This window comes from Phyllostomus hastatus, unplaced genomic scaffold (genome assembly GCF_019186645.2).
Source record: "Phyllostomus hastatus isolate PE091 unplaced genomic scaffold, TTU_PhHast_1.1 phas_scaffold_78, whole genome shotgun sequence".
NCBI lineage: Eukaryota > Metazoa > Chordata > Mammalia > Chiroptera > Phyllostomidae > Phyllostomus > Phyllostomus hastatus.
Window position 1 is genome coordinate 28273154 of NW_025334041.1, and position 27692 is coordinate 28300845.

Genomic DNA, 27692 nt, shown 5'->3' on the forward strand with positions numbered 1-27692 from the left:
CTCATATTTATTTTATGGAAGCAAAAACATAAATTTGCATGGAATTTTCCTAAGTTCAAAACAAGGGTAAGATTTACTATGCCATCCCCAATGCCTTCTCCTGAAGCAAACTTTGTGCTCTGTTTTTCTGAAAATCATCATTTCCTCAATGCCAATTTTCTTGCATTCCTAGGAAACCTACATGTATCAAGAAATTTATTCATTGACTTAATTGTCTACTCTTGCCAGTGAAGAGTTATGGTCTCTGAGAAAGAAAAACTGCTGCTGTCCCCAGAGTGCTAACAGCGCAGGTCAGCGTTCTCTAGAAAGTTTTCAAAGGGGCTCATCAACGGTGAGCTCAGTAACAGAATTTAATGCTGCTAACTGCACCCCTTGAAGCTAAGCATTAATGGACATACCACCATCATTGCATAGCAAGAGGCAAATATATTAACTTAATGATGAAACAATGGACTCCCTAAGGAATGTGATTACATTGTGCCAGCTAGTTCTTATATAAGTGTTAGATCTTACATAACTGTGTTATTATTACTTCTTCATTCCCCTCAAAGACCTTTTGAAGTGTTCAAAGAAAAAGATGAGAGAAGACGTGTGCCGCCCCAAATCACAAAGGCGATCTGCTAAAATAAACTAGCCTGGTGCCCACAAAAACCTCTACTTTCATTTTTCTCAAATTGAAAGCAGTGTCCACTAGTTTCAAAAGGCCCTTTCAAAACAAAATACATACTCAAGTCTGAAATGCAGTAACAGGCAGATAGGGGTTGGATAATTCCAGTATTACATGTAGGTTTCGGAGGGGGGGGGAACCCTATAATTCCAGCTAATACAAAACTATTCTCATTTCCATACTTTACCAATAACCTCTCAGCCTATATGGAAACAATGCACTTTCAGAAGATGTTGCTTATGATAATGTGTTCAGAGAAAAAAGAAAAATGCAAAATTTTATACCTCTCCCCAGTAACACATATGGTAGCAAGGAATGCACACTGGTAGACAGAACTGAAAGGTAAATAAAGACAAAGGCTGATTTGTTGGAACTACAGTGCTGTGGATGATTGTTTCTTTGATTATTTGAAGTTTATTAAAGTATGCTATAATTTTTTTAAAATTAAGAGTCAAAAACAGAGGTCATAAATTGCCAACCCCCGTGCCAGATCAGGCTCCAAACCACTTCTAACAGAGTCATTGCCATTTAACATTAAGAGATTATTGCATAAACACTTGAATTATTAGCTTCTCATGAAAAATGGAAGGAGGTAGAAAAACTTGGTTCATATTCCCACAGGAACTTAACCAGCCTGAGCTGTGAGGAGGCCATCTGGCCTTGATAAACACGGAGCTTGCTAACCAGGTGCCACAGGCCTCCTGGCCCTGCCCATGGGGATTGCCTGCATGTGGGTCCCTGCATGTGGAATCCTGGTAAAGGCACCTGCATTCAGAAAGTTACCCTGACTCCACGTATTTCAATGAGCTGTCTCCTTTCCCTCTTCACATCTTTTCCTTTTGGATATCCTTTCAGGGATCAAAGTAGAGAGCGGCTATATTCATTTTCAAAACTGCCATCGTCTTTGAGTAGCCACAATGTAATGAAAATTTGGCAGCTGACTCACAAAACAAAGCAGTCAACCTTGATGATGTTATTACTAGTACCATTAGTAATAACAATAGAAACACTTCAGTGACTGAGTTCTCAAATTAGTCAATTCTAGTAAGAAAACAGAAAGATGCTTGAAAAGTTAATTTCAGGGTGAGGATGTCTCAGTATCCTATTCAGAATGATTCTCATGGAAACCAACACCAAAGTGGGAAAATAAGAACCCGATATATGTTCCATTTGTCCTTGGTCCTTTCTTGGTTTCTTTTAGACCCACGCTGATGGAATATTTGTATTTGTTAAACAAAGTGTTAATTAGCCCACTCAAGGAAGGATTATATATAAGTTTATAATTTTTAGTGTTCAAAATCATTGCTATACCACCAAAATAGCTAGCCGCCATAAAGTTAAAGGTAAAATGACAGAGTATACACATTAGATGCATGCTTATTAATGGTGTGTACAACGAAGCAGTATAGTTTTTAGGTCTTTTTTTTTTTTTTGGTACTATTGACATTCAACCATGGCCTTTGTAACGGCACAATTCTTACCTTGTCAATGGTCCCAGGTCGCCTGAGTCTTGGCTTCCAGCTTCACTGGGAGTGCTCACTGATTTCGAGGAGGGAGACATAGGGGTTGGGACTAAATAATGAAAATAACAGGTATCCCATGTTAAAAAATGCAGCGGCTGCACTGGGGAAGAGCAGTGTCAGACAAACCAAAACAGATGGGCCCAAATGAAAGTGATTGTGTGTCCGGGAGAGATCGAGATGGGAGACAGAAAAAAAAAAGGAAAGAAAAGAAAAGGAAGAAAGTCAAGTGAATTTTTTATATTTTGGAAATTAAAATTTGAAATGAATTTAGACAGAATTAACTTAGGGATTCTAAGGCCATGTCCACCTTAACGAACTAAAATGGAGAATCAAAATAGTTATCAAGATAATTCCAGTCAAAGATCTCTCTAGTATGAACTATCCAGATTATTCTAATTCTCCACTTTATTTTGTTAGTATAGATGTGACCTATTAAAAATAAAATGGAGTGTCTATAAAACTTTTCAAGGTTATGAAGTAAGTGATTCTGGATTATTTAAATGGTCAAGAAGGGTCAGGAAAAAATCTGTTGCACGTGTGCATTTGGAGGGAAATCCCTCGTCCGTGGATTTTAAACTGCATTTGCTAAGGGAGACTAAGTGACAAGAGAAAGGGTTGATCCTGAACCTAGTAATTTAAAAATCTCTTTCGAAACAAAGAAAAATGCCAGGATGCTTTATTTTTGCATTTAATTAATAGTTTCATCCCGTTGCGCTGTTTACTGTGTTTGGAACGTGTGTTCCTTTGCAACTGCCAGGTGCACAGAGTAACCTGCCATCCTGAAGAGAGCAGAAACAAGTTCAGAGGTCAAGGTCAGTGCAAGCTGAAAATCTGAGTGCAAGGATAATAAAAGAAAAAAGCTGAAGAAAATGCAAATGTATTTTTTCTACCCTTCAGATATGAGCCAAACGTCCCTCAGAGAGAAGCTGCACCAAGCAGCCAGGACGGCTCCAGGCCAGACAAGCGCAGTGGGCTCTCTGGGTGACACGCACCAGCGCGGCCAGATGGGCAGAAACTTCAAGACACGAGTGTAGATTCCCATTTGGTTTCAATCATGTGCAATTTCCTTTTATTTATTTAATAGAGTAAAAGGCTTAACTATTTTGTCCAAATCCTATAACACAATGGCAGATCTGTCAAGAAACTAGGAATTTTCATGTGGTCTCACATTTAATTCACTGATTATCCTCTGCAGTGAGTCAGAGGGTGAGTCAGAGAGATGGATGAAAACTCAAAATGGGGTCCACCCGTGCCAAGGCCGGCTGGGAGGGATGCAAGGATAGTTCAGAATTTGGTCATGGGTTAGGGACACTTAACTGTTTTGTTCTTGAAGTTTAATTGCTGGCTTTATGTAGAGTAGGGAAGAACAGGACGAACTACTATTGGACTTAACCAGTGTTCCTTCACATTGCAATAGAATGTCCAAAGCTATTTTGAGGGGGAAATATAATTGATTACAAAGTGTCTGATTTATATCACATGTCAATTAGGTACAAAAAGGTTTGTAAACCTCCTCTAAGAAGGTCCATCAGGTGAGTATCCCACAGGTTACATCTTCCACACCATAAGGAGCTAAACAAAATACTCAACATCTTATTGGGCTTTCTTATAATCATTGTTAGACAAGATTTTACCACAAGTGGAGGTTGAGCATAAAATGCTATTCATGGTGTTCTAGTTTAGTTTGTACATGTTAAATTATATTCACCAATAGTTAATCTGTGGGCTTATTATATATTGCTCTTCGTATTATTTACATTGATATAAATATTGTTATTTTATTGTACATGGGATAATTTTTGTTCTTAGTTTAAGTATCTATAGAAATCAGTAAAAACTTATTTCAATATAAAAGCTAATAATAGACTTAAAAGGCAACAAATCCATTTTTAAAAAGACCTAATATTGTATTTATTTTAATGAATTATTAAAGTTTCAAAAGGTTTTAAAAGGTTTTTTTAACTATATTGGGTATTACAAAGTTTTACAGACACCCTAAGATTACTCTGAAATGTAAGGAAAGCAAATGAATAAAGAAAAATAAAATAATTTATCACATGAGAAATATATAGTTAAGTGGCAGAATAAACAGAATATGTACAGATTACCTTCTGTACAAATAAAGCAAATTGTTCAGTATCCAAACTCAAGTGATAAAATGAGATCATGGACAATTAACAAGGAATGAATGAGTTGGAGGAGAGGTATTGTAGTGAAAGTGCCAATTAGCCATAAAACCAAGATATACAATAGAGTCGAATAAATTTAAACTTGTTAATTAGCTGCTAATCTGTCACCATTTTAAGTTTTCCTTCAAATTCCCCACTGAACATTTTATTTCCATCATGGCATAACTATGGCCATGGTGGTTATGAAATTCATAACCAGGTTCACCATATTTAGGTTGGCAGAGAGAGGTCGGAATCCAGCAATGGAAATGAAATATTTAATAAAGAAATTCCAAGACTTCTTATATTTACCATGTGGCAGCTCATTTAAGAGCTACAACACAATCTAATAGTCTAATAGTAACAGAGTGGACACAGTTGACCACATTGTCAGTGAATACGCAGCAAACGGCTAACAGCTCTGCAACCGCTGCTCCCGTCTCCTTCCAGCCCCCTCAATTCCAAAAATAAATGCGCCTGAACCATAAGCCACGGGATTTCTTAAAAAGTAAAAATAAAACAGACATAAAAGAATAGTAAATGCTGGACATGGTATATCCCATGCAAGTCAAATTTAAGGAAACAGCACCACAGAGCATGGTTAAGTACCTAGAGGGGGCTCCGGGGATATGCCGATGCTCTGCAGCAAAGCCTCCGTCTCCCGGCGCTTGCGGTCCAGGTCCGAGTCGTCCTGCGCGGGCTCCTTCTTCTGCTGCAGATCAGCCTTTGCAAATCAGAATCCAGCAAGTGGAGTTAATAACAGAATTACACGTGTGCTTTTCCTGGCTGAAGCTGAAAATGGCAAGTGCATGGCAGCGAAGACCAGGCAAAAGCCCTAAATAGATATAATCATGTGTACCAAGGATGGAAAAAGACTGTAACTGCGCCATTTAATAATTGCTAACCCAGTGCGTTCTCTTTTAGTTGAAGGCTTTTTTCCTGTCTCTGTCACGTGGTGATAAAAGTTTCTTTCACCGGTTTTGGAAGAAACCATAAAGGCAAATCAATTTTTTAAAAATTCTGTCTGGTTTTTTTTAGACCTCCTTGACCTTCTGGGAAAACATACTATCAGTTCTTAATGACTGTGTATTTGTAACACTCACATTTACCCCCTATGTTTAAGACTATGCAAACAAGGAATTACTGAGATCTTGCTAACAAGTAAAATCAGCTATAAAAAGCTGTTCCTGTAAAATACACTATTTGCACCAGCAATCTAAGTTTATCATGGTTTAAAATAAAACATAAAAAATGAAATAAAATAAACTAGGCTAAAATGTTTTTAAGGCATGTAAATAATATTACTGTACATTGTGTTACTTCTTACTTCTGACTTTCATAGGCTTCCATTATACATAGTAACTCAAAAGAGAAAATGATTGTGTAGAAAAATACAGAACACAAAGTCACTTAGGAGGACTTCCTTTCCCAAATTCTGTCTAAAATTCACATCTTGTGTGAGCTTCTGACAATCAGACCCTGTGCTTGGTTTGGGTTTTACAGGACAATGACGAGTCCAAGCACAGGTTAAGGGGTCAGTGGTATGAGTCTGGGAAAATTAAACATTCAGGTCTTGTTTTCTTTTCCGTAACACGGATCCTTCCTAACACAAGGCATTTGCCCCACATCTGAAACATGATGTCCTGCTCAATGTGCAGCTACCTGGCCACAAAGCTCTGTGAGTTTAGAGAAGTGAAGCCGTCATAAAGCTCGTCAAAAACCAGTCATCCAGTTATCAGGCACACCTTCCTCCCCAGGGGCAAGGCGGGCACCCTAACAGGAACATCACCTCCTCCAGGAGCGCAGAGGGCGTTGCAAAGCAGGGAAGCGTAATTTACATCCTGGCATCCAAAGAAGGAAGAGTTCACACACTTTTGACTTACTCCCAGAGAGAACCGACACCCTGATTATAAGCAAAGGGCATCTTTGCATAGAGTGCTGAGCTCAGCACTTCTGTTCCTCTTTGCCTGGGGCTTCAGATGCACTCATACTGTTGAAGTCTATCTGTCACTGGGGGAAAAGTGCCACTCTGGGGCTCGGTGAGGGCTAATGAGAGTACGAGAGGATTTTAGGCAGTCTCACATGGCTCAGAATTCTGAAATGACAGTGAAATCTCTATCGGTTCTGGTTTTAACAGTTAAACTACTGAAACAAGTTCCAAAATGTGTGTGTAGAACTAACATGAGAAAGGACCTTGCAGAGTGAGGATCTACAGCAACATTCGCATAGCACAAAGTTAAAAGAAGGATGGGAGGAAAACAGGGGAAGTGAAAGAAAAGGGAATTACCATAGTAGCTATGAAATACGAGTGAAAAAAACAAAGATGAGCAAAATTCACCTTTCAAAGCCAACGTGGGATTGTGTAACAGGTTTTACAGTGAAGCCTTAAGCCATAGGTGGACCACCAGCTTCACTGAGAGCAGATACATGTTTATTTTGTTCACCATCTAGATCAGGGCCTGACACATAGTGGATGCTCAATAAAAAATATCTTGAATGAATGAATGAATATCTCTGCCTTCGGGGAATGTTATTCTATAGCTATAGAATCTTAGGATACATCATTCAAGCCAATGTCCACCAACTGTGGTCCATTCAGAAAGCCCTTCACAACACCACTCTTGTGACTCATCTAGACTTCCAGTGACCCTCTGCTCGTACCAAAGCTGTTTCTATATTCTAAGATTAAAAAAAAACTTTAACCTTACCTCATTCTTTCAACAAAAACTAATTGAAGGACAGCACAGTGTCAGCAGGAATAAAACTAAGAAGCTCCAATGCAGCTTACATAGAGTGAACAGAAAAAAAGATCTACCTAACCTTTTCCTTTTGAATAAACTTAGGGCATGTTACCTATAACTTTCTGTCACATTAGTCCTATGCAGAAAGACACAGAATCTGTTTTTTTAAATTTATTCTAATGTTAATCACTAAGCATTCAAGAAACATACTAGAGGGTAAATCACATGTTGACATGCGTAACCACACATTGTGCAAGAAAAGTACACCTGAACTCCATCCTCGGAATGTCACTCCCACAATACAGGGTGCCTCTACCACTCAGTCCCTGCCTTCCACTTTTTTTAATTCTTAAAGAAACAGAGAATATAATGACATTTATTAATAAGGACAAATGTCCATCTAGATGTAACAGAAGCTTAGGAAAGTTATCAGCACTCAAATTGACCATGGAAAACATAAAATTAGGTTACTTGGGATTACTGAAAATAAAGGCAGTTCCTATCTGTTACCAATTAGCACCTTAAACTAAACAAAATATTATTCATCCAAGACAGTTACACCAAGTACCTTAATCATGAAACTTTTATTTTTTTATGTAAATACTACAGAAACCTAATATATTTTAATGACTCAATAAAGAGTGGTTTTGCAGTACTAGTAATTAAAAATATGCAAAGTTGGCCCTGGCTAGTGTGGCTCAGTGGACTGAGTGCTAGCCTGCAAACCAAAGGGTCTCTGGTTCGATTCCCAGTCAGGGCACATGGCTGGGTTGTGGGCCAGGTCCCCATATCCCCCCAGTGGGCAGCATGGAAGAGGCAACCACACATTGATGTTCCTCTCCCTCTCTCTTCCTTCCCCTCTCTCTGAAAATAAATAAATAATAAAAATCTTAAATTACAAAAAAAATATGCAAAGTTGTCTTCCCCAGCAGATGATATTTCTGTTTGTGAAAGGTAATTACAACTGAGGCCCAGAGAGGATAATCAAACAAAGAAAAAATTGTCAGCTGAGCCTTATCAGTCATGTCTCCGCAGACGGCTCTGTGGTTGTCAGAGGAACGAGTGAGCACAGGCCAGGAAACCTCTGTCCATCCTACCTGGCAGCCATTCGGCAGAAGGCCAAGGACAGGACGCAACTTCAGGGTGGCCCCATTAAGCACACCTCATTGCACTCAAGCCAATTTTTCATGAAATTGGGTCTGTGTCTCAATGGTGGCCACGATATTTATTTTAAAATCAGATTTCATCCATAATACCTCAACCAAGAAAGCAGTTGACATCCAAAGGAGCAGAGAGAGGTAATTTTATACACGTACACAATTTTCTGGGTTCTGTGGAGACAGTCAGCCTGGGTGGTCCTGATTCACACCACTTTTTTTCAGTCATGGCAGAAATAGGTACGCAGTTTAGCATCGATGATCATTTTGTTTCCCTCTTATTCTGCATTTTATTTACAGTATAACCCTAAATAAAGTTAAAATCAAACCTATAAGCTTAAGGCTACTTCTAACTCTCTATAGACAATATGAAAACTAGAAAATCTTCAGGAGTTAACGAGGGTGAGCAGCTAACTGGAGCATCTCATAGACTCAGAATCACAAGCTTCCCAGGAAATTCGCAGGAAGTAACCCCAGCTGCATGGAAAGGATGCCAGCAGTCAGCACTCAGGTTCCTGTATTCCTGACTAGTTCCTGTATTCTACATTAACTCATACCATCATAAGACAAATAAATAACACAATCATTCATAAATGGCAATAGAAGAATAAACTCTGTTTCACATACTAACAACTGTAAGCCTGCTTTTGCCCCACCCCTGCACAATCCTTAACGGAGGGCCTACTGCAGTGGCCGAATCTGCCCTAGATGTTAAGCTTTCCTGTTATCAGAAGAGAAAGACAAGTGAGGCGGCAAATCTAGTGCTCTGCGCTCAACGGTTTGATGAGGTCGAGGGTCGCATGCAGGACTTAGTCCTGGATGCAGAAAGGCATCAGGGAAGGCTTTCTGGAGGAAGTGACATTTGCAATGAAAACTGAAAGACATGTAGTTAATGGCCAAGTGAAGGACAACAGAGAGAAGCGGAACAGAAGGAGTGTTGTGCCTGTCTGGGACAGGATGCTCACTGTAAGGTGGGGATGGGGTTGTGGAAGAATGACCCAGAATTCTGCTTTGGACACTGGCTGGAGGGAGTGGGGGGCTTCCTGAGACTAGAGACACAGGGCAGCTACCTAGAAGGCTCGGGTCTCTGGACTCGAAGAGCATTTGAAAAAGAGGGATCAGAGTTGATTATTTCCAGGTTTCTTCCAGCAACAAAATGCTAGCATCCCAGGAAACAAGAGGCCTTGAATTTTAAGGCCCTTCCAATAACGGGGCATTTTCAGAAAGTGGCCTCACCCACAGCGATCCTGAGAAACACGCGCTGCACCCTCCACCCTGACAGCTGGGAGCAGAGCACCCGTTCCGCCTTTCACTGCTCTGCCGGATCTATCTCCTAGGTCGCCTCAGAACGCGTGAGAAAGGCACCACTCTTTCCCCGTTTTACAGAGAGAGGCAGCTTCAGAGAGGTCCCATACCCGGTCAAGGCCATGCTGTGAAGGGCAGGGCTAGGCTCCCCAGCCCTGCTCCACTGAGAAGCCTGTGTGCGTAACCAGGAAGGGCACTGTCTTCCATCTTCTAGCACGGCTGCTCAGACCAACCAAGGCTTCACCGCCCACCAAAGGCGCTTCGACTGAATGGAGAAAAGCGCTTTTGGCAGGGGATGAGTTGCGGAGGGACAGGATTTAGAGCCAGGGCCAATTTTAAAGTCAATGTAGTCCAGCGAATCCCCGAATCTGGCCCTATTTGGATCTTTCAAATTAAAAACTTCGAGATGGGAGACTATGAGTTTTTATTACAAGGGGATTCCATGGCGCAGGGTCAGGGTATCACGGGCTTAACCCACCCTCCCTGTTTAGAAATGAGGAAACCGAGAGTATGCAACTTTCACTCCAGAACTCAGTAGAGGCCCAGGAACGCCCACGATGCAGGTGTTCCACACTCCCACCACCTGCGGCCCCCAGCCTCCCGGGGCTCCGGGGCTGTGTGACAAGCCAAATCTCCAGCAGGCAAGCCTGCTTGCTGTAGAGACAGAAAGGGTGGCCTGTTTCAATCAACCTAAAATAACAAGGATGAAGCAGACAACATAATTCGGAACCAGATTCCCCATATCACACAGCATTTTTGCGGTAATTCTGTGAAATTCAAGTTGGATATTACAATGTCAGTTTCAAAGGAAACTGGTTATTAGCAACGGATAACAGGTGCTTTAAAACTACACTAAGTGTTGACATTTGAAGGAAAGGAAGCATAATCACTTAATGCTTTTTTTGGCTTTGCATGTAAATAAATAGCCATTCCTTGTCAATTCTCACCTCCACTTCGCTCAGGGACTGCGTATGTCACAGCCAAGATCTCCAAAGGAGAAACAGGACGCGGGGAGTCAAGGACAAATAAACAGTGGCATCAATCACAGTGGAATGGAATGGAGAGACGCAAGATGCCAAAGTCTAATATGCAACGGCAATCATGTTTTACTTGGCCGGCAAATAATTGTTATAGTATGTTACCATGGTCTCCCAAGCCTTACGGTACAAAACAACACTTACTTACATTGTGAGGCATCAACATACATTCCATTTTTTCCTTAAAGAAAAACTCTTAAGTAAGGAAGCAGCTCTGGTTTCTGTACACACAAGCATGTTATGATATACAAAGTTTCCTTCTTGGAAAACTATTAAAAAATATCTTCAACATCTGGTTTTTCTACAAGATGTAGGCTATTTCTACACTGCATATCCAGTATTATTAAAGGATTCTTTAGAGAGTTCTTTTTATCAATGTAACTGGCCCCCCAGAATCAAGTGATTTTCCTTTCCCACCGCCACAAATGCCCGACACTTGATATTTACCTCTTTCTTTTTCCTCTCTTCTTCCTTCCGTTTCTTCTCTTCCCGTATCTGTGCTAAGCGCTGTTTTTTGCGCTCCAGCTCAGCTTTTAAGTCACTTTTGTCAGACATGTTGGTTTCCTTGGAGAGAAAGAAAAAAAAGTGAATATATAAAAATAACTATTCTGTATTATCATTGCAAAAATCATTCCAAAGAAAATCAAGCTTTGTGGGGCATAACAGGTTCTCTTACTTAGCCTAGGGAAAAGAATCAAAGAAACCAGTTAAGTTGGATCTGGTCTCACTCTATATAAAATCTTCCTCCTTTACACATATGCAAATATTCAAAGAAATACAATGTTATCATCCATTCTGGTCTGATGAATCATAGCAACTTCAGAATAAGCAACACATTTTCTGTAAAAGTGTCTGAAATAAACAAGAGATAAACAAATAAGAAATGAAAAGAACCATGATCGTGGCTTCCAACTGAGATGGTAACGGGTCAGTCCACGCCCACACTGAGAAAGGAAAGCAGGCTGTCACATCGCCATGGGCCCGGCGGACATCCCCCCATGGAGCCCAGGCACACGGAGATTTCATTTTGCCTCACGTTATTTGCATCAGGGAAGACAGCTACTGAAGGCCTAACACGTTAATCCTCTCTTTCTGTAAAACTGTCCTGAACTGTCACAATTAATTTCATCTCCAGCACAGCCCTCTTTCTATAAAGCTTACATTTGCATACTGAATGCAGTACTGCTTATCCTGGCACTTTCTCTTTTTGAAGCAAGAACTGTTTGTGAACCCATGAAGTGGGAGATGAATGAACACCAAGGCAAATTCTTGGGAAAATTCATCTGAACGAGATTTAATGTCAGTATTCATGGTGATGGGGATGGGGATGGTGGTGGTGACAGAAATATTGTTTATTTATTTGTTTTATCATTTTTTTATCTTCAGTAACAGCTGACGTACATTATTATACTAGTTTCAGGTGTACACCCCAGTGGTTAGACATTACATAACTTACTAAGTGATCGTCCTGATAAATCTCGCGCCCCTCTGACATCACACACAGTTACTGGAATATTACTGACTCCCTTCCTTTTGCTATACTTGCTGCTGGAAAAAACCTTCAAATAAACTGAGTTTGGAGAAAACTCTCAGTAATCTCCAATGATTGTATTTGTCTTTTTGTGTTCCCAACTGGAAACTAAGAAAATGGCAACACCAAGAAATGAAGAATCTCACAGGACCCAAATTCCTAAAATAAAGTTTAAAAAAATAAAAAAGGTCATGAGTATTCATTTGAATATCATTTTTATGTGACTGTGATGAATATATTATGTATCCCTAAGTAGATGACAGAGCAATAGAAGGCAAAAAAGAACCAAAGAATACAAAATTATGGAAAAACCCTCACACTTCTCGCCACGGTCTTCAGAAGGTGATCAGGCACCTGCAGCGACCCAGAGACAAATGCACACAGTTGACCAGGGTGCCACTCGTGCTGTGATGGCCAAGATTTGTGACATCGTAACAACACTAATCACAAGCAATTTCTGCCATTCCTGGTCACATCCTGTATTCGTTTTTCAGCAAATGTTTTTGAATGTTTAGTATCTGTGCAAGGCACTCTATGAAGCACCAGAGCACAAAGATGAGGAAAACCGGATTCTGTCCTTCAAGGAGTACACGGCTCCACGCTGACGTGGCTGGGGATGTTCTCTGAAACGCTGGCTTATTGATTACCGAGTGCCAGGCACTCCACATTCATCATCACATGTGATCACACACTAAGCCAAGGAGACCCATGTTAGGCTGAGGACAAGAGACATGGATGAACTCGAATCAAGAAACAGCAAGTTGAGTTGGAAAGAATCGATATGTGCAGGCAACTGCGGAAGCCTTGTGGAAAGAGAAACATGGATTCCATCTGGGATAATGACTGACAAAAAATACAAGCCACTTTTTCAAAGGAAAAGTGACAAAAGAGAAATGGAGTTTGCTTCGGACTTCTCTTGTCTCTGCCTACAAAACAGATGAGAGCAGAAGCCAGAAATAAGCCTTATTTCTGCCTTATTTCTTATTTCTAGGCAAGAGAGGCTGGGGCCAGCATCTCTTTGCGGGAGGTGAACACACAGTCAGACACAGGCCATGTGGGCTGGAGAGAACACGGCCAGCCAGGGAGAAGTAGCTCTTGGCAGCTGTCAAATGTGGAAGCTGGAGAGAAAGCAGGAGTAACAATTCACCCTCGAGAGGGCCAAGAGGATAGCAGTGAGGTTGGCAAGAGAAGGCAATAAAGGAAATGATAAAAAAAAATTCTGGTGTCAGGGGGCCTTCTGGGTAGAGAAATGCATAGATGCAATATCCAGATGGGATAAGAGGCTGGATGGGGGTGGGGCTGTGGAAGAGAGTTCAGAGTCCCTCATCGACAAAGAACCATTCAAACCCAAGTTAAATTCAAGGTCCTACAGGCGTCATGAAGATCACACGAGGGAGCAAGGCAGAGGCCACAGAAGAGCCGGTGCCCAAAGGAGGCAGCTCTGTCCAGCTCCAGCTGATGGTCGACATGGAGGAGAAGGGACCCAAGCAGTCAGATCTCCTGCCTTTCCTGTTTCAGGTGAAGCCACAGAACTGATAGAAGTCACATTTATCAATAAAATACTGGTGGTCAGTAATTTTCAACAACGGACAAAATGCTTAGCAAGGGAAAATTCAAACCTAGTTCTAGAAGCTGTCTGAAAAATTATGTGTACACTCCCAAAGTGGGGGCCAATTTAATTTATGTTTTTGACATTTTTCTGCTGTCAACAATAAAATGTACACTCAGGAAAATCACCGTTCAAACAATGGTTGTGTCATTCAATGCTGAAAGCAGCCTGTGGAAACTTCTAAGTCACCCTCTTCTCTCCCCATTTCCCCAATTTTACCTGCCTTTTCCAGTCTATTAAATAGCAGGACTTCAGCTAAGGAGCAAACTGCATAAGGACATCCTGTATTTTTGTGATTTTCTTGTGAAGAACTTCCTTCACCAGTGGGAAATAAGGTGTATTCTCAGTACATTTCTGCAAAAGGCAAAGGTCTTCTTACAACCAATAAATATGTTAGACAATGTTGGTCATTTAATATGGTGTTACCAACCACAGAGCCAATATTTTAAAAATAAACAACACAAACACCAAGGGAACTTTTAAACAATTATATTAAGTGGTGATGTTTCAAATAACACACTCACTTTGTAAAGGTAGTTGAGCCAAAACGTTAGCCAGCTATAGAGTACATTCTACTTAATTATTTTTGGTTCTATTCCAAAATAGACACTTTGTATCAGCCCCTAGGAGTGTAGGAAATCTCAAGAAAATGCCAAATAAAGGGTTTGGAAAGTACACATTAGAGTATATGAATGGGCCTTCACACACACAGAGTGAAATGGTTTAAACAGTGGCATTAACTGCAGCGTCAGCACCGAACCCCACAGGTTGGGGGTGGTGGTGTGATTCTGACCTACTTCATCTCCCTGCATATCAAACAAAGCAAAATCGAGGAGCAAAGCATAGGGAATACGAGATACAGAGCTTCCTGTGGCCAATGCAGGTCATTGCAAAGGCAATTATGATGCCCTCAGTTTAAGAACGTAAGAATCAGAGCTCCCTGCTGCTAATTATTGTTCCGTGCTTCCAATACATAAAAAGCTGATCTCTTTCATTTATAAATGGTAATGTTAGATAGGGCAAGGGTTTCAAGGCCTGAGCAGTTCTAAATGCTATTCTTGCTAAATGTTAAAATGTAGCACAGCATTTTGCAGAAGCAACTGCAGATGAGCTGACAGGAACTTAAGGGATAAGTATAGCCAACTGAAAAGAAGTAATGTGCAACTGACCGAATGGTGCAGAGGAGCAATGGCTAAGCCTCCGGCTAGGGCGGCAGAGCTTTGGGTATGAATGCCCCCACCCTGCCCATCTCCTATACTTGCTACAAGTAAATAAAACCACTTTGCCACAGCCATGCCCGGTTTTTGAATAGAGCACCCGAGTGGTGAACCCCTTGAGTTTAGTAACAGTAAGGGGTCATCAGGTAAACAAATCAAAACCACTGCTGGGTGTAAGTGCCTTCCCTGTCTGATCACCAACCCACTCTCACCCACCAGCCAACTAGAGCTTCGCTGTACCCTGGCTTAGGAACCAACCACTCTGTCTCCCTCCAGCTCTATCCATTCCGTAATCAATTGCACTTTGGCACACCTGCTCAGCTTTCCTCATAGCAGAGTCCCGTAGTCTGGACTTGCTTTTTAAATTATTATTGCTATTTTTTCACCCTGCCAACTATTGCCCCCATCATTAATTCCACCCTAATTCAAAACCCAAAGTCATCACTCAAAGTTCAGTGCAATCATTTAAAAGCATTACAGTGAGAAATACATTAAAGGTGTAGCATGATACTATTTAATAGTGACACAGTCAGAGCAAGAAAACCACTCTGCACTCCTAGAGATTATTCTAGGGCACTTCCAGAGAATAGAAGGATCTTCTCACTCTAAATGAGTTATAAAATGGGTTAAAGAGGTGAGACTCAAAGAAAAAGTATTTTTTCATTAAATGCAGTAGTGCAATTTAGCAGTAGTAAAATTCTCCTCAATTTCTCTGCTGAACACAGGAATAGCACATACAGCAGTCCCAGGCAGGCATCTTTACCACCTCCCCCAGGGGATGGGGAGGCACCTGGAGAAACGGCTTCTTCTCTAGCCAAGAAATTAGTTACACTTATTCTGGCTGGCGTCATCCCATAAACCAGAAGGTCACAGGTTCAAATCCAGGTCGAGGCGCAAACCTGTGTTGTGAGTTCAGTCCTCATTCGGGGCACATACAAGAGACAACTGATTGCAATGTTCCTCTCTCGCATCACTATTTCCCTCCCTGTCTTTCTCCCTCCCTTCCCCTCTCTCTAAAATCAATACACATGTCACTCCTGGTGTTTCATCACAGAAACAGCTGCCTGGGCTTCAGTCTCAACAGGAGAAAGAATGGGGAGATGAAGGAAAGAGGAAAACATGAAAGAGAAAATACAGACGTTGAGAAGGGAAGAAACAAAAGTCATGTTCACATCTCCTTCTCCCTTCCCAGTTCACCTTGAATCTCCTTTCCGTCTTACATCCGTACACATCCATAAACAAAGGAACATTTATGGCTTTTTTGAACCCCAAAATGAGATCTTTGCCTTCATTTCCATTTCTTCATAAATCATCATGGGGTGGTTGGGTCCTGTTTGGAACCAAGTGTCCCACAGAGGAGCAAACGGCTTAGCTCTGTTTACACAGCTGCCACGTACCGGAGTCTCCCAAGGCTTAGCTTTTGGACAATGTAGATCTTCATTTCCTTTCCGTTGTCTAAGTTGGCAGCAGTTTGAGATTCCATGTCTCATGCTGGCATATGCAAATGATTTTTAAGCTTTAAATCAGAATCCGAGGGGGTTTAACATGACTGCCCAGCTGTGCTAGACCCATTGAAAAAAAAAAAAAAACCCAGGAACAAGTTCTCTTTCGCTGCCTGAAAACAATTGCTCTTGTCAGCTCCTCACTCTCAGCTATTGAACTTTTCTTCGGCCACAATCTTTCACAACCTTGTTTTACCTGCCAGCTTCTCATGAAAGACAGCTGCCTCCTTCCACTTGGATGGGGATGAATGGGACCACAGCTATTAGTCCACTTTCACAGCCTTATCACACTGTCAATAAAAAGAGGGTTGCAGAACTCTCGGGAGAAAGATGACTAGTGAAAAATGTGCAGGGTTACCTGCTAAATTTTAACAACCGTCAGTACTGTGGAAGCAAAAGTTTTAATAAAATCCATCACGAGGTAGGAAGTTGCCCAGGCCTGGTCTGCTTACACCGTAGATGGACAGTTCTCAAACACTTTGGTCTCAGCACCCCTTTGATGCCCTTAAAGATTATCAGGGACCTCAAAGGCCTTTTGCTTATATGGGCAATATTTATTAATATTGATCATGTTAAAAATTACAATGGATAAAACTTGAAGCATTTATTTAATAATTCATTTTTAAAGAACAACAACAAACTTGTTAGCCATTAACATAAAATTCTTATGAAAAAGAAATGTTTCTTAAGACAAAAATATTAAGAAGGTAATTCTTTTACATGTTCATGTATCTCTTTAGTATCTGACTTAATAGAAGTCAGCCGGAGCCCTGCAGCTGTGTCTGCCTGCAGCCTGTTGTGTATGCTCTTCAGTCGTGAAGAAAATCTGGTCTCACATAAATGTGTGTCCTGCAAAAGGAGTATCTGAATAGCTTCTTGGGGTAATTGTGGCTATTCTTTGGTGTTACACCAAAAAAGTCTACAAATAGCATTTTCTTAAAGTTCAGTTGCAATGTGAACATGAAACCATGTCAGTCAATGAACTTTTGTACTCTGTCTTGTCAAAATCGTGTCATGAATTTTATCCATGTACGATTTTAAATTATCATGCATTCATTTAGAAAATTATGCAACTTCTCAAATGCTGATACATTTCATTGCACAACACCCAAAAGTCCTAATTGGTAATATCACCAGCAAACCCTTACGAAAAGTCTTTAGGTACAGTAAAGCTGTCAAGCTCAGCAGATAAAAGTTGCCCCAAATCCTAAATTTTACTTGAAAGCTCAAATTTTATCACCAGCAATAAACACTGTCAATTGTGTTCTGGAAGTGACAAGCTCGTGCCATTGGCTTTTGAAGTAATTTCTGCCAAATACCCAGACCTGAATAACAATAGTTTATCAGCAAATTGTTTTTTTCAAGTAAAAAACAGTGGGGGGTTTTTTGCGGGGGCGGGGGGGGGACAAGAGCAGCTCACTCAGCTTGCAACTCAAACTGACGCACAAATGCTTTGCTTATGACAAACACCAAACTGCTAGGCAGCAGAAAGGCCTTGTTTGTCCCTCTTTCTCGTAGTGCAGACGCACGCTCAAGGGTAGAGGTTTAATATGACTAACATTCTTTCCTGCTTCACGAAGGACATTTTTATGCTTTTTGAACTGCAAGTGTGGGTCAGTGAAGTCTGATGCCGCTACTAGCACAGTCTGAGTCCGTGGTCCAATCCATGCGAAGGTGGCAGCGGTTCCACCCACAGCTGCTTCTGCGCCGTAATAACCACGTCATCACAAAAACAGTTCCGACCTCGCAGATCTGAAGACGTCCTGGGACCTCCAGGGATCCTCAAACCAAACTCTGCCTTACCCTATTTCTGATATGATGGAGTGGACTCTAAACAGAGACTTATTAACAAAATGTGTGCTGAGCGTTATATAAACAACCTAAAGGCGGATGGTTAGAGCACTTTCTTTTGAAGAAAAGAAAAAACACAGTAGCAATGTCACTGAGCACAGAAAATTGAGGTGAGTGTCAGGTAACTATAATGACTTAAAGATAACCAATTAGATCTGAGACTTCTGGATACAGCATAAGGAAAACTGAAGTTAGGGAAAGAGTGAAACCTCAGGGGGAAAAAAGGTTCCATAAAACAGTATGAAAGATTTCTCATTTCTCACTCGCTTAAGCCAGGTAGCAGGTAAGGAAGATAACTACGAGCCTTCTCTCTCCCCAGTCCCCAACCCCCACACAAAAATTAAAGGGCCTTAGCCTCCCTAAGTAACCAAAACAGTTGTTAATAAAATGTCAACTTCTCTCTTGTGTGAAAGAGTTTTTATTCTTTTGTCCTTTTCATTTTGCCATTTTAATAATTACAATTAACAGGTTTGTTTCAGTATAAGAACTTCAAACATGGTATTATCCAAATCCAGTATTTTATCTTAAATAGGGAAACTGAGATGCAGTTACCTAAGTTCACAACTTTTAAGTGGATGAGTCAGGCCTGGAAACGCCAGTTCTCCTTATTCTTGGGGATACTTTTACTAAATAATACTTCACTTTTGGTGTTTACTTATTCGAGAGTTTATTCGCTTTAGTCAAAAGAAAGCTGTTTTTAACAGGCTTTTCTGGTAGATCCCATCAGTCTACCTCCAGCCCAATCTTGCAATAACTCTCTATCGCCACCTGGTGACAGCAGGCATAAATTGCATGAGAGCTGACAGGAGGAGCGAAAGCTTAGCCTCTGAAATTCCCAGCCCTACCACCAAAGCCGGTGTTTGGGACTCGGTATAGTCCCAAACACTGAGAGAGTTTCATCCACATATGAAAGATCTATTTATGGCAACTATTGTTTTGGAAGGGGGGAGATATCAGTACATATATGCAGTTCAACATCTATGTTGATCTTTCTAGGCTCCTTTTAATTCACATTGTGTGAGTTCCTGACTGAGAAGTCAGGCAATATTTCTAAATTAAGCCTTTAGTCTCTCCCTTGTTGGGTGTTTGAGCTGCATTTAAGATCGCTGTGTCTGCATATTGTCTCCAGCCCTGTTTTCACGACTTCACAATTCTGAGCTGCCCAAATTACACTGTAACTCGAGCACTGGCAATCGCGGCACATTAAGCAGGAGAGACTCTCAGGCACTCAGCTCAGAAGCCCATTATGCTACAGAGAAAAATCAATCCACGGGGCACCAGCCCTCTTGTCTAGTTAACAAAGCAGACATGAGAGCCTCTTACAACTTTAAGGGCTCAAAAGTCATTGCCATTTTCTCCAAAAAGTTCTGAACATTTTTGAGTTATTTCTGACCCCATACAGAGCATTCAACCATGTTAGAGACTCAACATACTTCTCTTTGGTAAAGGAATCATTCCTCAATTAAGAGAATCAGTCATTCATCTCTTAGAGTATCCTCATCCAGAAAACACTCAGATGATCTCAAGAGTCCTTGGGAAATGAACATTTCAAGTGGCATCCTTGAAAGTGGAAAAGTAGCAATGGAAAAGCTTGGACAACTAGAAGGCAGTAGTTTGGCATTGGCTCCCTAAGAACTGGCACAGAAAATAGAATCGGAAGAAAGGAGTGGGAAAGGAAACGAGACTGAAAAAAGAGGTGAGGCCTTGCACAAGGGGTCCTGTACAAACACCTAGCCTTGGGTCAAAATAGATGGGAAAGATGTGACTTGGCCAGGGGTCAGGAAAAGAAACCAAATGAAGAGGGCTAGCACCACTGCACTTTGTATGAGATTATGTTCTGTGCTCCTAGAGGTTTGGAAGCACTTCAGGGAGAAGAGAAAGTGGTTTTCCTATCTACATGGGCACTCAAGGACGCCCTGGCAGGTGTGGCTCAGTTGGCTGGTACGTCGTCCAGTAACTGAAAGGTTTCGGGTTCAATTCCCAGTCAGGGCACATAGCTAGGTTGTGAGTTTGATCCGCAGTTTGGGCACATATGATCCCTGGTCCAGGCACCCACAGTCACCTGTGCAGGCACATATAAGAGGCAACAGATCAATGCTTCTCTCTCACATTATGTTTCTCGCTCTCCCTCTCCCCCTTTATCTTTAAAAGCAGAACTGGAAACACCAGGAAAAAAATGTTCTTGCGTGAGTATATAAAATAAAAATAAATAAATGGGCCCCCTAGGAGCACTTCCCAAGGGGCAACTTCACTGCAGACTACGATGTAAGCCACCTTTTGAATGTGCAAGTGGTACCTCATATTGAGCACATAGTAGGCATTCGGCAAACATTCGACATCACAGAAATGGGTTAACAATGAACTCCGTGTATTGACCCCTATGTTGTTTATTTCTTCACATCAGGCTGGGACCATCCACGAGCTTTGAGTGCCCACTGACACTAAGCATAAATTCTCACCAATTGCTTGGAATGTATCTCAAATAAGCATATTTTTAACCATTTAAAGCTCACCTGCTTTTCATACTTTGCAGAAGTGCATCCAACATCTGTTAAACATAGATAGGACGATCCCTGTGGCTATAAGAGGCCTTTAACAGCTGCTGCCCTTTGGGGCCCTCTGACCAGAGACTCCCTTCCATGCTGCTGAGTAGCATCCCCTAGACATGTGGCCTCCCTCTCAGATTCCCTCTTCCCTCTGAGTGTGGTGGCCTACACTGCTCTCTCTGGAAGGTCTCCTGCTGTGAGGGACATCCCCCCTCACCCAATCCTATCCAAGTACTGTGCAATAAAGTCTGCTGCACAATGCTGCCACCTGGTGGCAGCCCTTTCCTTGATCAGCCCTGAAGTCCTCAAACTCACCACACCAATCGCCACCAGTGACCCCAATTTTACCACCTAACCTTTCCAACTCTGCCCTGGCCTCTCCATGTCCGTTCACACTGCCCAACATCTATCTTCTCATTGCTCCTCTGGCAAATACAATACTCTTTTTGTTATGAAAAAATTTGTTTTTATTTTTAAATTAATTTATCAGCATAACATTAGTAAATAAGGTTAAATAAGTTTCAGGCACACAACCTTATAATACAGCATCTGTATACTCCACTGTATGCCACATGGCCCAGCAATCCCTCCTGTGGGTGTGTACCCAAAAATGGAGGAACATTTATTTGTAACGACATATGAGCCCCAATGTTCATCTCATCATTATTCACAATAACTAGGGCATGGAAACAACCTAAGTGTCCTTTGACCGATGGTTAGATAAAGAAGATGGGGTCCATCTGTGCAATGGAATACTAATGAGCCATAAAAAAGGTGAAATACTGCCATTCGCAATAACATGGGTGGATCTTGAGAGTATCGTGTGAGGTGAAATAAGTCAGATGGGAAAGGGCAAGCACCATATGAGATTTCACTCCTGTGGGATATAAAGCAAAAAGCAACAAATAAGCCCTGGCTGGTGTAGCTCAGTGGATTGAGCGCGGGCTGGGAACCAAAGTGTCCCAGGTTCGATTCCCAGCCAGGGTACATGTCTGGGTTGCAGGCTTATAACCCCCAGCAACCGCACATTGATGTTTCTCTCTCTCTCTCTCTATCTCCCTCCCTTCCCTCTCTAAAAATAAATAAATAAAATATTTTAAAAAAAGCAACAAATGTACAAACAAACTCAGAGATACAGACAACATAAGTCTGGTTACCAGAGGGGGAGGGGGTGGGGAAAACACAGCATAGTGATCTTCTGTGCTGATCTTCCTGTCTCCGTGCTAACCATACTCCCTGCTGATCCCCCACACCCCCTGCCCCATGTCGGTGTGATCTTCCTGCCACTCAGATCTGACGAATCCATCGTCCTGCCTAAACATATTAATGGCTCCCTCGGAGTGGCAGAATGAGTCCCAACTCCCTATCCTGGCACGTAAGATGCTCTCATTGCCCACCTCTCTGTACACCCCTCCTCCCCCTATTTCACAGTTTCCTGACATGCACCAAGCTGTTTTCTTGCTTTGCACCTTTGCAAACTCCAGAAAGGTTCTTCTCACCATTCATTCTCTGATGCCTCCCCTTCACATTCCTTTCTCAGCTCAAGCACATCCCTTCCAGAAAGGTCTCCCAGGGCATCAGGCCTGGGCCAAGTGCCTGTCCATGGTCTGTGGCCCCATGCACCACATGTTTCATTTACACAGGCCTCTGTTCTGCATGTGAGGCTCTCTCCTCCTGTTACTCTGAAAGCCCTGCTGAGGGAAGGGCCCAGGAGTGAATGGTCAGTAAATGTCTCCTAAACTGCTATCTGACCATTAGATAGAAACACGCAATCTTCTACAACTTCGCTATTGGAATTTTTCTAATAGTTATTGCACTGGATCAGTGCACTGAACCTTTAAATGACCAAACTCAGAAAATTCTTCCCTATGACACAAGAAATCTTTATTCCATTGGGAAAAGGGGATGCGAGTTGAATTTTTCATCCGTTAGTACAAATGCACAAAAAAACAGGTTAATTCTAGCATTGCCTCATCCATTCAACTATCTTTTTCTAAACCATTACAGTCATGTACCCATTGATATAATGTTTTTCTGCCTGGTTTACATTTCTAAACTGTTTTCCCACTCCAAAAGGATCATTTAGCAAAATCTATTCAATTTATAATCAACAGGCTCTATTGTTTATCTAAACCAACAAATTCAGCAATCTAGAATCTATCAGGAAAGATGCCTTGAGGATAAATCACCATGCTGATAGTGGGCTTTCCATTTAAGTGATGAAAAATATCAGTGTTTTAGAGCAGAGCCATCCATTACACTTAGGGCTGTTTTCTTGGAGTTGCTAGGATGATAAATGAACATGTCTAAAAATAAATGACTCTGGGGTAACCTGTGGGGCTGATCTGCAAAATAACTGATAACAGGCGAACCTTCCAACGTGCCCAAGTTTAGCTTTGATTTGGAGCCCTTGGCCTGCGGGCCCTGTGAAGGGACCACACTTTTTGTGCAGCCAAATTAAATCGAGACAGTCCTAGCCAGAGGGCCTGCCCCAAGTGGGCGTTCCATCCCAATAGGGAATGCAGGTACATTCAGGCTGCCCAGATGTTCTCGTGACTCACAGATGAGACCAAATTTCACTGTCATACTAACAGAAATAAAATCAAAACACATTAATACAAATAAAGGAAGGAAAAATTTTAATGCTTAGGTAATAAAGTCAAAATAGATTTTCTCAATGCAAGTCAGCAATATAAAAATTCTGTTTTATTTTAATCTTCTAAAAATATGTTCAGACATTTCCACATCAAAAACCCACTTAATTCAGAACCCTCCAAAATTAACTGCAAAATACTTATGAATTTTTAATTAACCCTACCTAATTTTTAAGGACTTGCAGTTATGAGTGGGGAAACACAAGGGACCGCTAAGGTAAGCTCCATCCTCACACCCAAAGCAAAACAGCTTTGATGTGTGAAACGCCAAGGTTCAAACCCAAGGCTGCAGAGCACATGCTCTTAACGCCTGCATCTGCCAGTCACCATACGTGTTGCTCATCTTCCTTTGTCCCACTCTGTGGGCCTGAGCATCTGTACTGGTTCCTTCCATTTCCCTTGTACTCTTTCTTGGCAGAAGTCACCCACTATATATCGGCAGTTTTCCTTCTCATGTTTGTTCTGTAAGTGATAAAGAATAAGACAGCTGAGAAGAACACAGAACTACTGAAGGTCCCATAAATCAATGGGGCTGTGCTCACAAGAAGGCAGTGAGAAGGCTCGCAGAGCAGGTGACTTAACAAACTCCCCCAGAGGCAGGTCAGGCCTGTGAGAGTGGGAGGTGAGGGTGCGTCGCAGGCAGAGGGAAGCTCGGACAAAGGCAGGGAAGTAGGAAAGAGAATGGCCAGTCTATGGGACAAGTAACCTGACCGGGATGGACCGTAGAGCACAGAAGATAAGGATGGAAATGCAGCCAGCAATCAGGTCCCATACAGTGGATGACTAACCACCCCAATTTCCAAGGAAGTGAGGGGTTTCCTGGACATGGGACGGTCAGTGTGAACACAAGGAAAGTCCCAGGCCATCCTGGACGAGCTGGTCACCCTACAGCCACAGGTCTGCCATGCCAGGCTTTAAAGGGCTCTCTGTAGGCAGCAAAGAAACATGGAAGGATTGGAGCAAGCACAAGACCAGATCATTTATGCTAAGTTGGTAACACACTCCACACCAGCCTTTTAAAAAAGGGATTGCAACCCACTGCTGAGTTAGTTACTAAGCCAAGTGAATTAGTAGTCAGAGGCACCCATTTTTGTGATCAACAGATCACAATTATTAGAATGTGCTGTGCATGGTAAGGGCAACTGCTATGTCATGGAACTTGTCTAGGACACACACATTCGCTGTTACGTATAAAAAGCATTTACTATTGTCATTGCAGTTTTAAAAGTTTGAAATATATTGGGCTACCTCGATTCTAACATTGGTAACTTGGAAATTACAAATTATCTCTGCCTTTGTCCTTTCTCAGCCAATGTACTGCATGGCACGACACCCACAGGTCACGATGACATTTGCACAGGAGTCTGACCCGGGCTGCCACTGCCCTGAGGGCCAAGGGATCAATACCCAGGGACACGTGGAACTGTGCTCCATCGACAGGGCCCTGCTGGGGAAGCTCTGCCACGGGACGACCAAGGCAAGCTCGGCGTTCTTGTTTAAATGTAGCAGAGAAAGGAAGTGAAAATAAAATAAATCCCTGGGTATGTAAGGCACACACACACCAAGGTTACAAAGATTAACCCACATTTTTAGCTACCCGGTGTGCCCAGAAAAATCAGCGCTGCCGGGAATGCAGGAGCACGGCACATTTCCTGCAGACCCTGTCAGCACAGAGGCTGCACAGGCTGAATGACCCCCGGGTGTGAGTGTTTGCCATCTGTCCCATCAGCATAACCTTTATATTCCTTTCAGAAAGCGAATACCGAATACCCTCTGAAAGCCTGGTGGCAAAGACCATGGCCAGGCCCAGCACACTGGACATGAATGGGTGACTCGGGGGATGGGGCAGTGCTAGGAACAGATTCTCAACCAGTTCTAAATGGCTTAAACCCTTCTGATACTCGTGTGTATATTTTAACTCAAGACTTAAAAAAAATCTTTTTTAGCTGGAGTCAGTTTCAACCATCTGTCTCTCTGAGTGAAAATAGGATGTAGGCTTGTATATATGAGCATTTGAAGAAAAGCAATTTTGGCAGCAAGAATTAAAGTGAAAGAAAAATTGTATCTCAATTTTCAAGGCGATGTTAAGGAGAAATAAAACATCCAAAGTAAGTGGTAACTTGCATGAACACATCTGTCTCCTTTTCTCCCTGTTAGGCTGCCCCCCGTTCCTGGCCATTTCTGGACTGACCTTCGCTGCACTTAGAGCCTGGCCACCCAGTCGACATCAGGGGTGGTGGGGAATTATGGTTGTAGGTACTCTACAAGAATTTTGAATTAGCCAGTGCTGGTGTGGCTCAGTTGGTTGGAGTACTGTCCCATAGATTGGAAGGTCACAGGTTCAATTCCCGGTCAGGGCATACACCCAGTTGTGGGTTTGATCCCCGGGGGGAGTGGGTACGAGAAAGGAACCAATTGATGTTTCTCTCTGGCATCCCTCTCTCCCTCTCTCTCTCCTTTCCTGCCTGAAAAGCAACTCTAAAAAAGGAATTTATTGAATGCAAATACAGCCTGGTCACTTTCTGAGAGTTACAATAGAGGTTATCTTAAAGCAGAGGACATCTCTGAAGTCAAAACTAGGACAACATGACCAGAACATCACTATTAGGGTGGACCAAATGTCACAGAAACCCACCCCATCATCTGTGGCAAAACACCATAAAGACAGTCACAGTTCAAGGAGAATGGAGCCTGAAAGGACAGGAGAAGAAGTGAGCATTTTTCAGATTGCCTCCATGTCTCCAGGGAAAAGGACGTCCTGACCGTCTGACGCCGTCTCTCCGGCACATCTGTTCGCAGAGCCACCACAAGGGCCCAGGGCTGCCCTCCCGACACACCTGCCATGACCACTGCTCCCCAAGGCCTGGCCCCACGCGGGCCCAGCCTCCGGTCTTCCACACTTCAGGTAAGGGCAGGCCCAGCCTTCCAATGAACTCAGGCCAAAAGTCTTGGCGTCACCCCTGATTTCTCTTCCTATCAAATCCACATGCGATTCTTGGGCAAATTATTTGGGCTCTCCTTTCCAGAATCGTCTACTCTTCACCACGTCGCCTGCCGTCACCCTGTCCCAGCCACCATCGCCGCTCACCCAGGAGCTGGATGAGGCTCAAGGCCTCCTAAACAGTCTCATCCTGCCCTTGGCCTCCTGGGCAGTATTTTCCCGGCTGCAACGGTAACTCTTTAAAAACAAGTCAAATCATGTCGCTTGTCTGCAATAAAGCTGTCCAAGGGCTCCCAGCTCCGGGTAAAGGCCAAAGTCCTACAATGAATGGCCTTTGGCCCCACATAGTCCAGCCCCATCGGGTTCCCTGATCTCGTCTCCAGACCCCCTTCCTGGCTGCCCCTCACATGCTTCAGGGACTCTCCCACCTCAGCGCCTTTACATCTGCTATTCCCTCTGCCTGACAGACATTTCACCCTATATATCTGAATGACTTGCTTCTTCAAAACTTGGTTCAAAACCTGTCGTGCTGAGGCCTCACTCACCCACCCTATTTAAAAGAGAAAACTCCCACCAGCATCCTCAAGCCTTTCCTGCTGTCTTGTTTGTCTTCATTACATGTATCACCACCTCACGTGTTCTGTAACATATTTAAGTATTGTTCATCCTTCACGCCATGATTTAAACTCCAGTGAAGGCAGAAATGGTGTCCTTACTGGTCACTGATATATATGGCCAGAACTTAGAAGACTGGTACAGAGCAGAGACTCAATAAATAGCTGTTGAATAAGCAAATTTGGCTTCAAAAATGTGAAGCTCCTGAGTGAGCTCCTTCTAGCCTTAGTTTCTATAAATAAGGTGAAAGCTTTGTTGGTTTTTATATTCCCCTACCCTCCCTCTCAACCCTTTTGCTGCGATTTGGTGTCCTTATTTGTCATATTATTGCCACACCTAGATTCTGCCTCCCTTCCTGCCCTTTGGAGTGCATCACACCATTGGATCATTTGCATGATTTTTCACTGCCTATGTTACCACTAGACCAAGCCTTCAGGATTATTATTTTTTTAATTTTTTAAATTTATTGATTTGAGAGAGAGAGAGAGAGAGAGAGAGAGAGAGAGAGAGGGAAATAGCAATTTGTTGTTCTACTTATTTATACATTCATTGGTTGATTCTGGTATGTGCCCTGACCAGGGATAGAACCTACAACCTTGTCATATTACGACGATGCCCTAACCAACTG

The 27692-nt window shown here is 42.3% G+C and overlaps 1 protein-coding gene across 10 annotated transcripts in view; it reads right to left on the minus strand.

Annotated features, from left to right (window-relative positions):
• Positions 1 to 27692, minus strand: part of DYNC1I1 (dynein cytoplasmic 1 intermediate chain 1) — a 285945-nt gene that overhangs the window by 244814 nt on the left and 13439 nt on the right. For 4 of the 10 annotated variants that reach the window (XM_045828664.1, XM_045828663.1, XM_045828666.1 and 1 more), the window contains 3 exons: positions 11046 to 11162; positions 4968 to 5082; positions 2149 to 2290 (listed from right to left, as the gene is read on the minus strand). In XM_045828664.1, coding sequence (XP_045684620.1) covers positions 2149 to 2290; positions 4968 to 5082; positions 11046 to 11153 — 365 coding nt within the window. In that variant the 5' untranslated portion in view covers positions 11154 to 11162. Of the gene's footprint in view, positions 1 to 2148; positions 2291 to 4967; positions 5083 to 11045; positions 11163 to 11274; positions 11329 to 11492; positions 11602 to 27692 lie in introns of those variants that run through there. The other 6 variants (XM_045828669.1, XM_045828662.1, XM_045828670.1 and 3 more) reach the window with 4 other exon arrangements.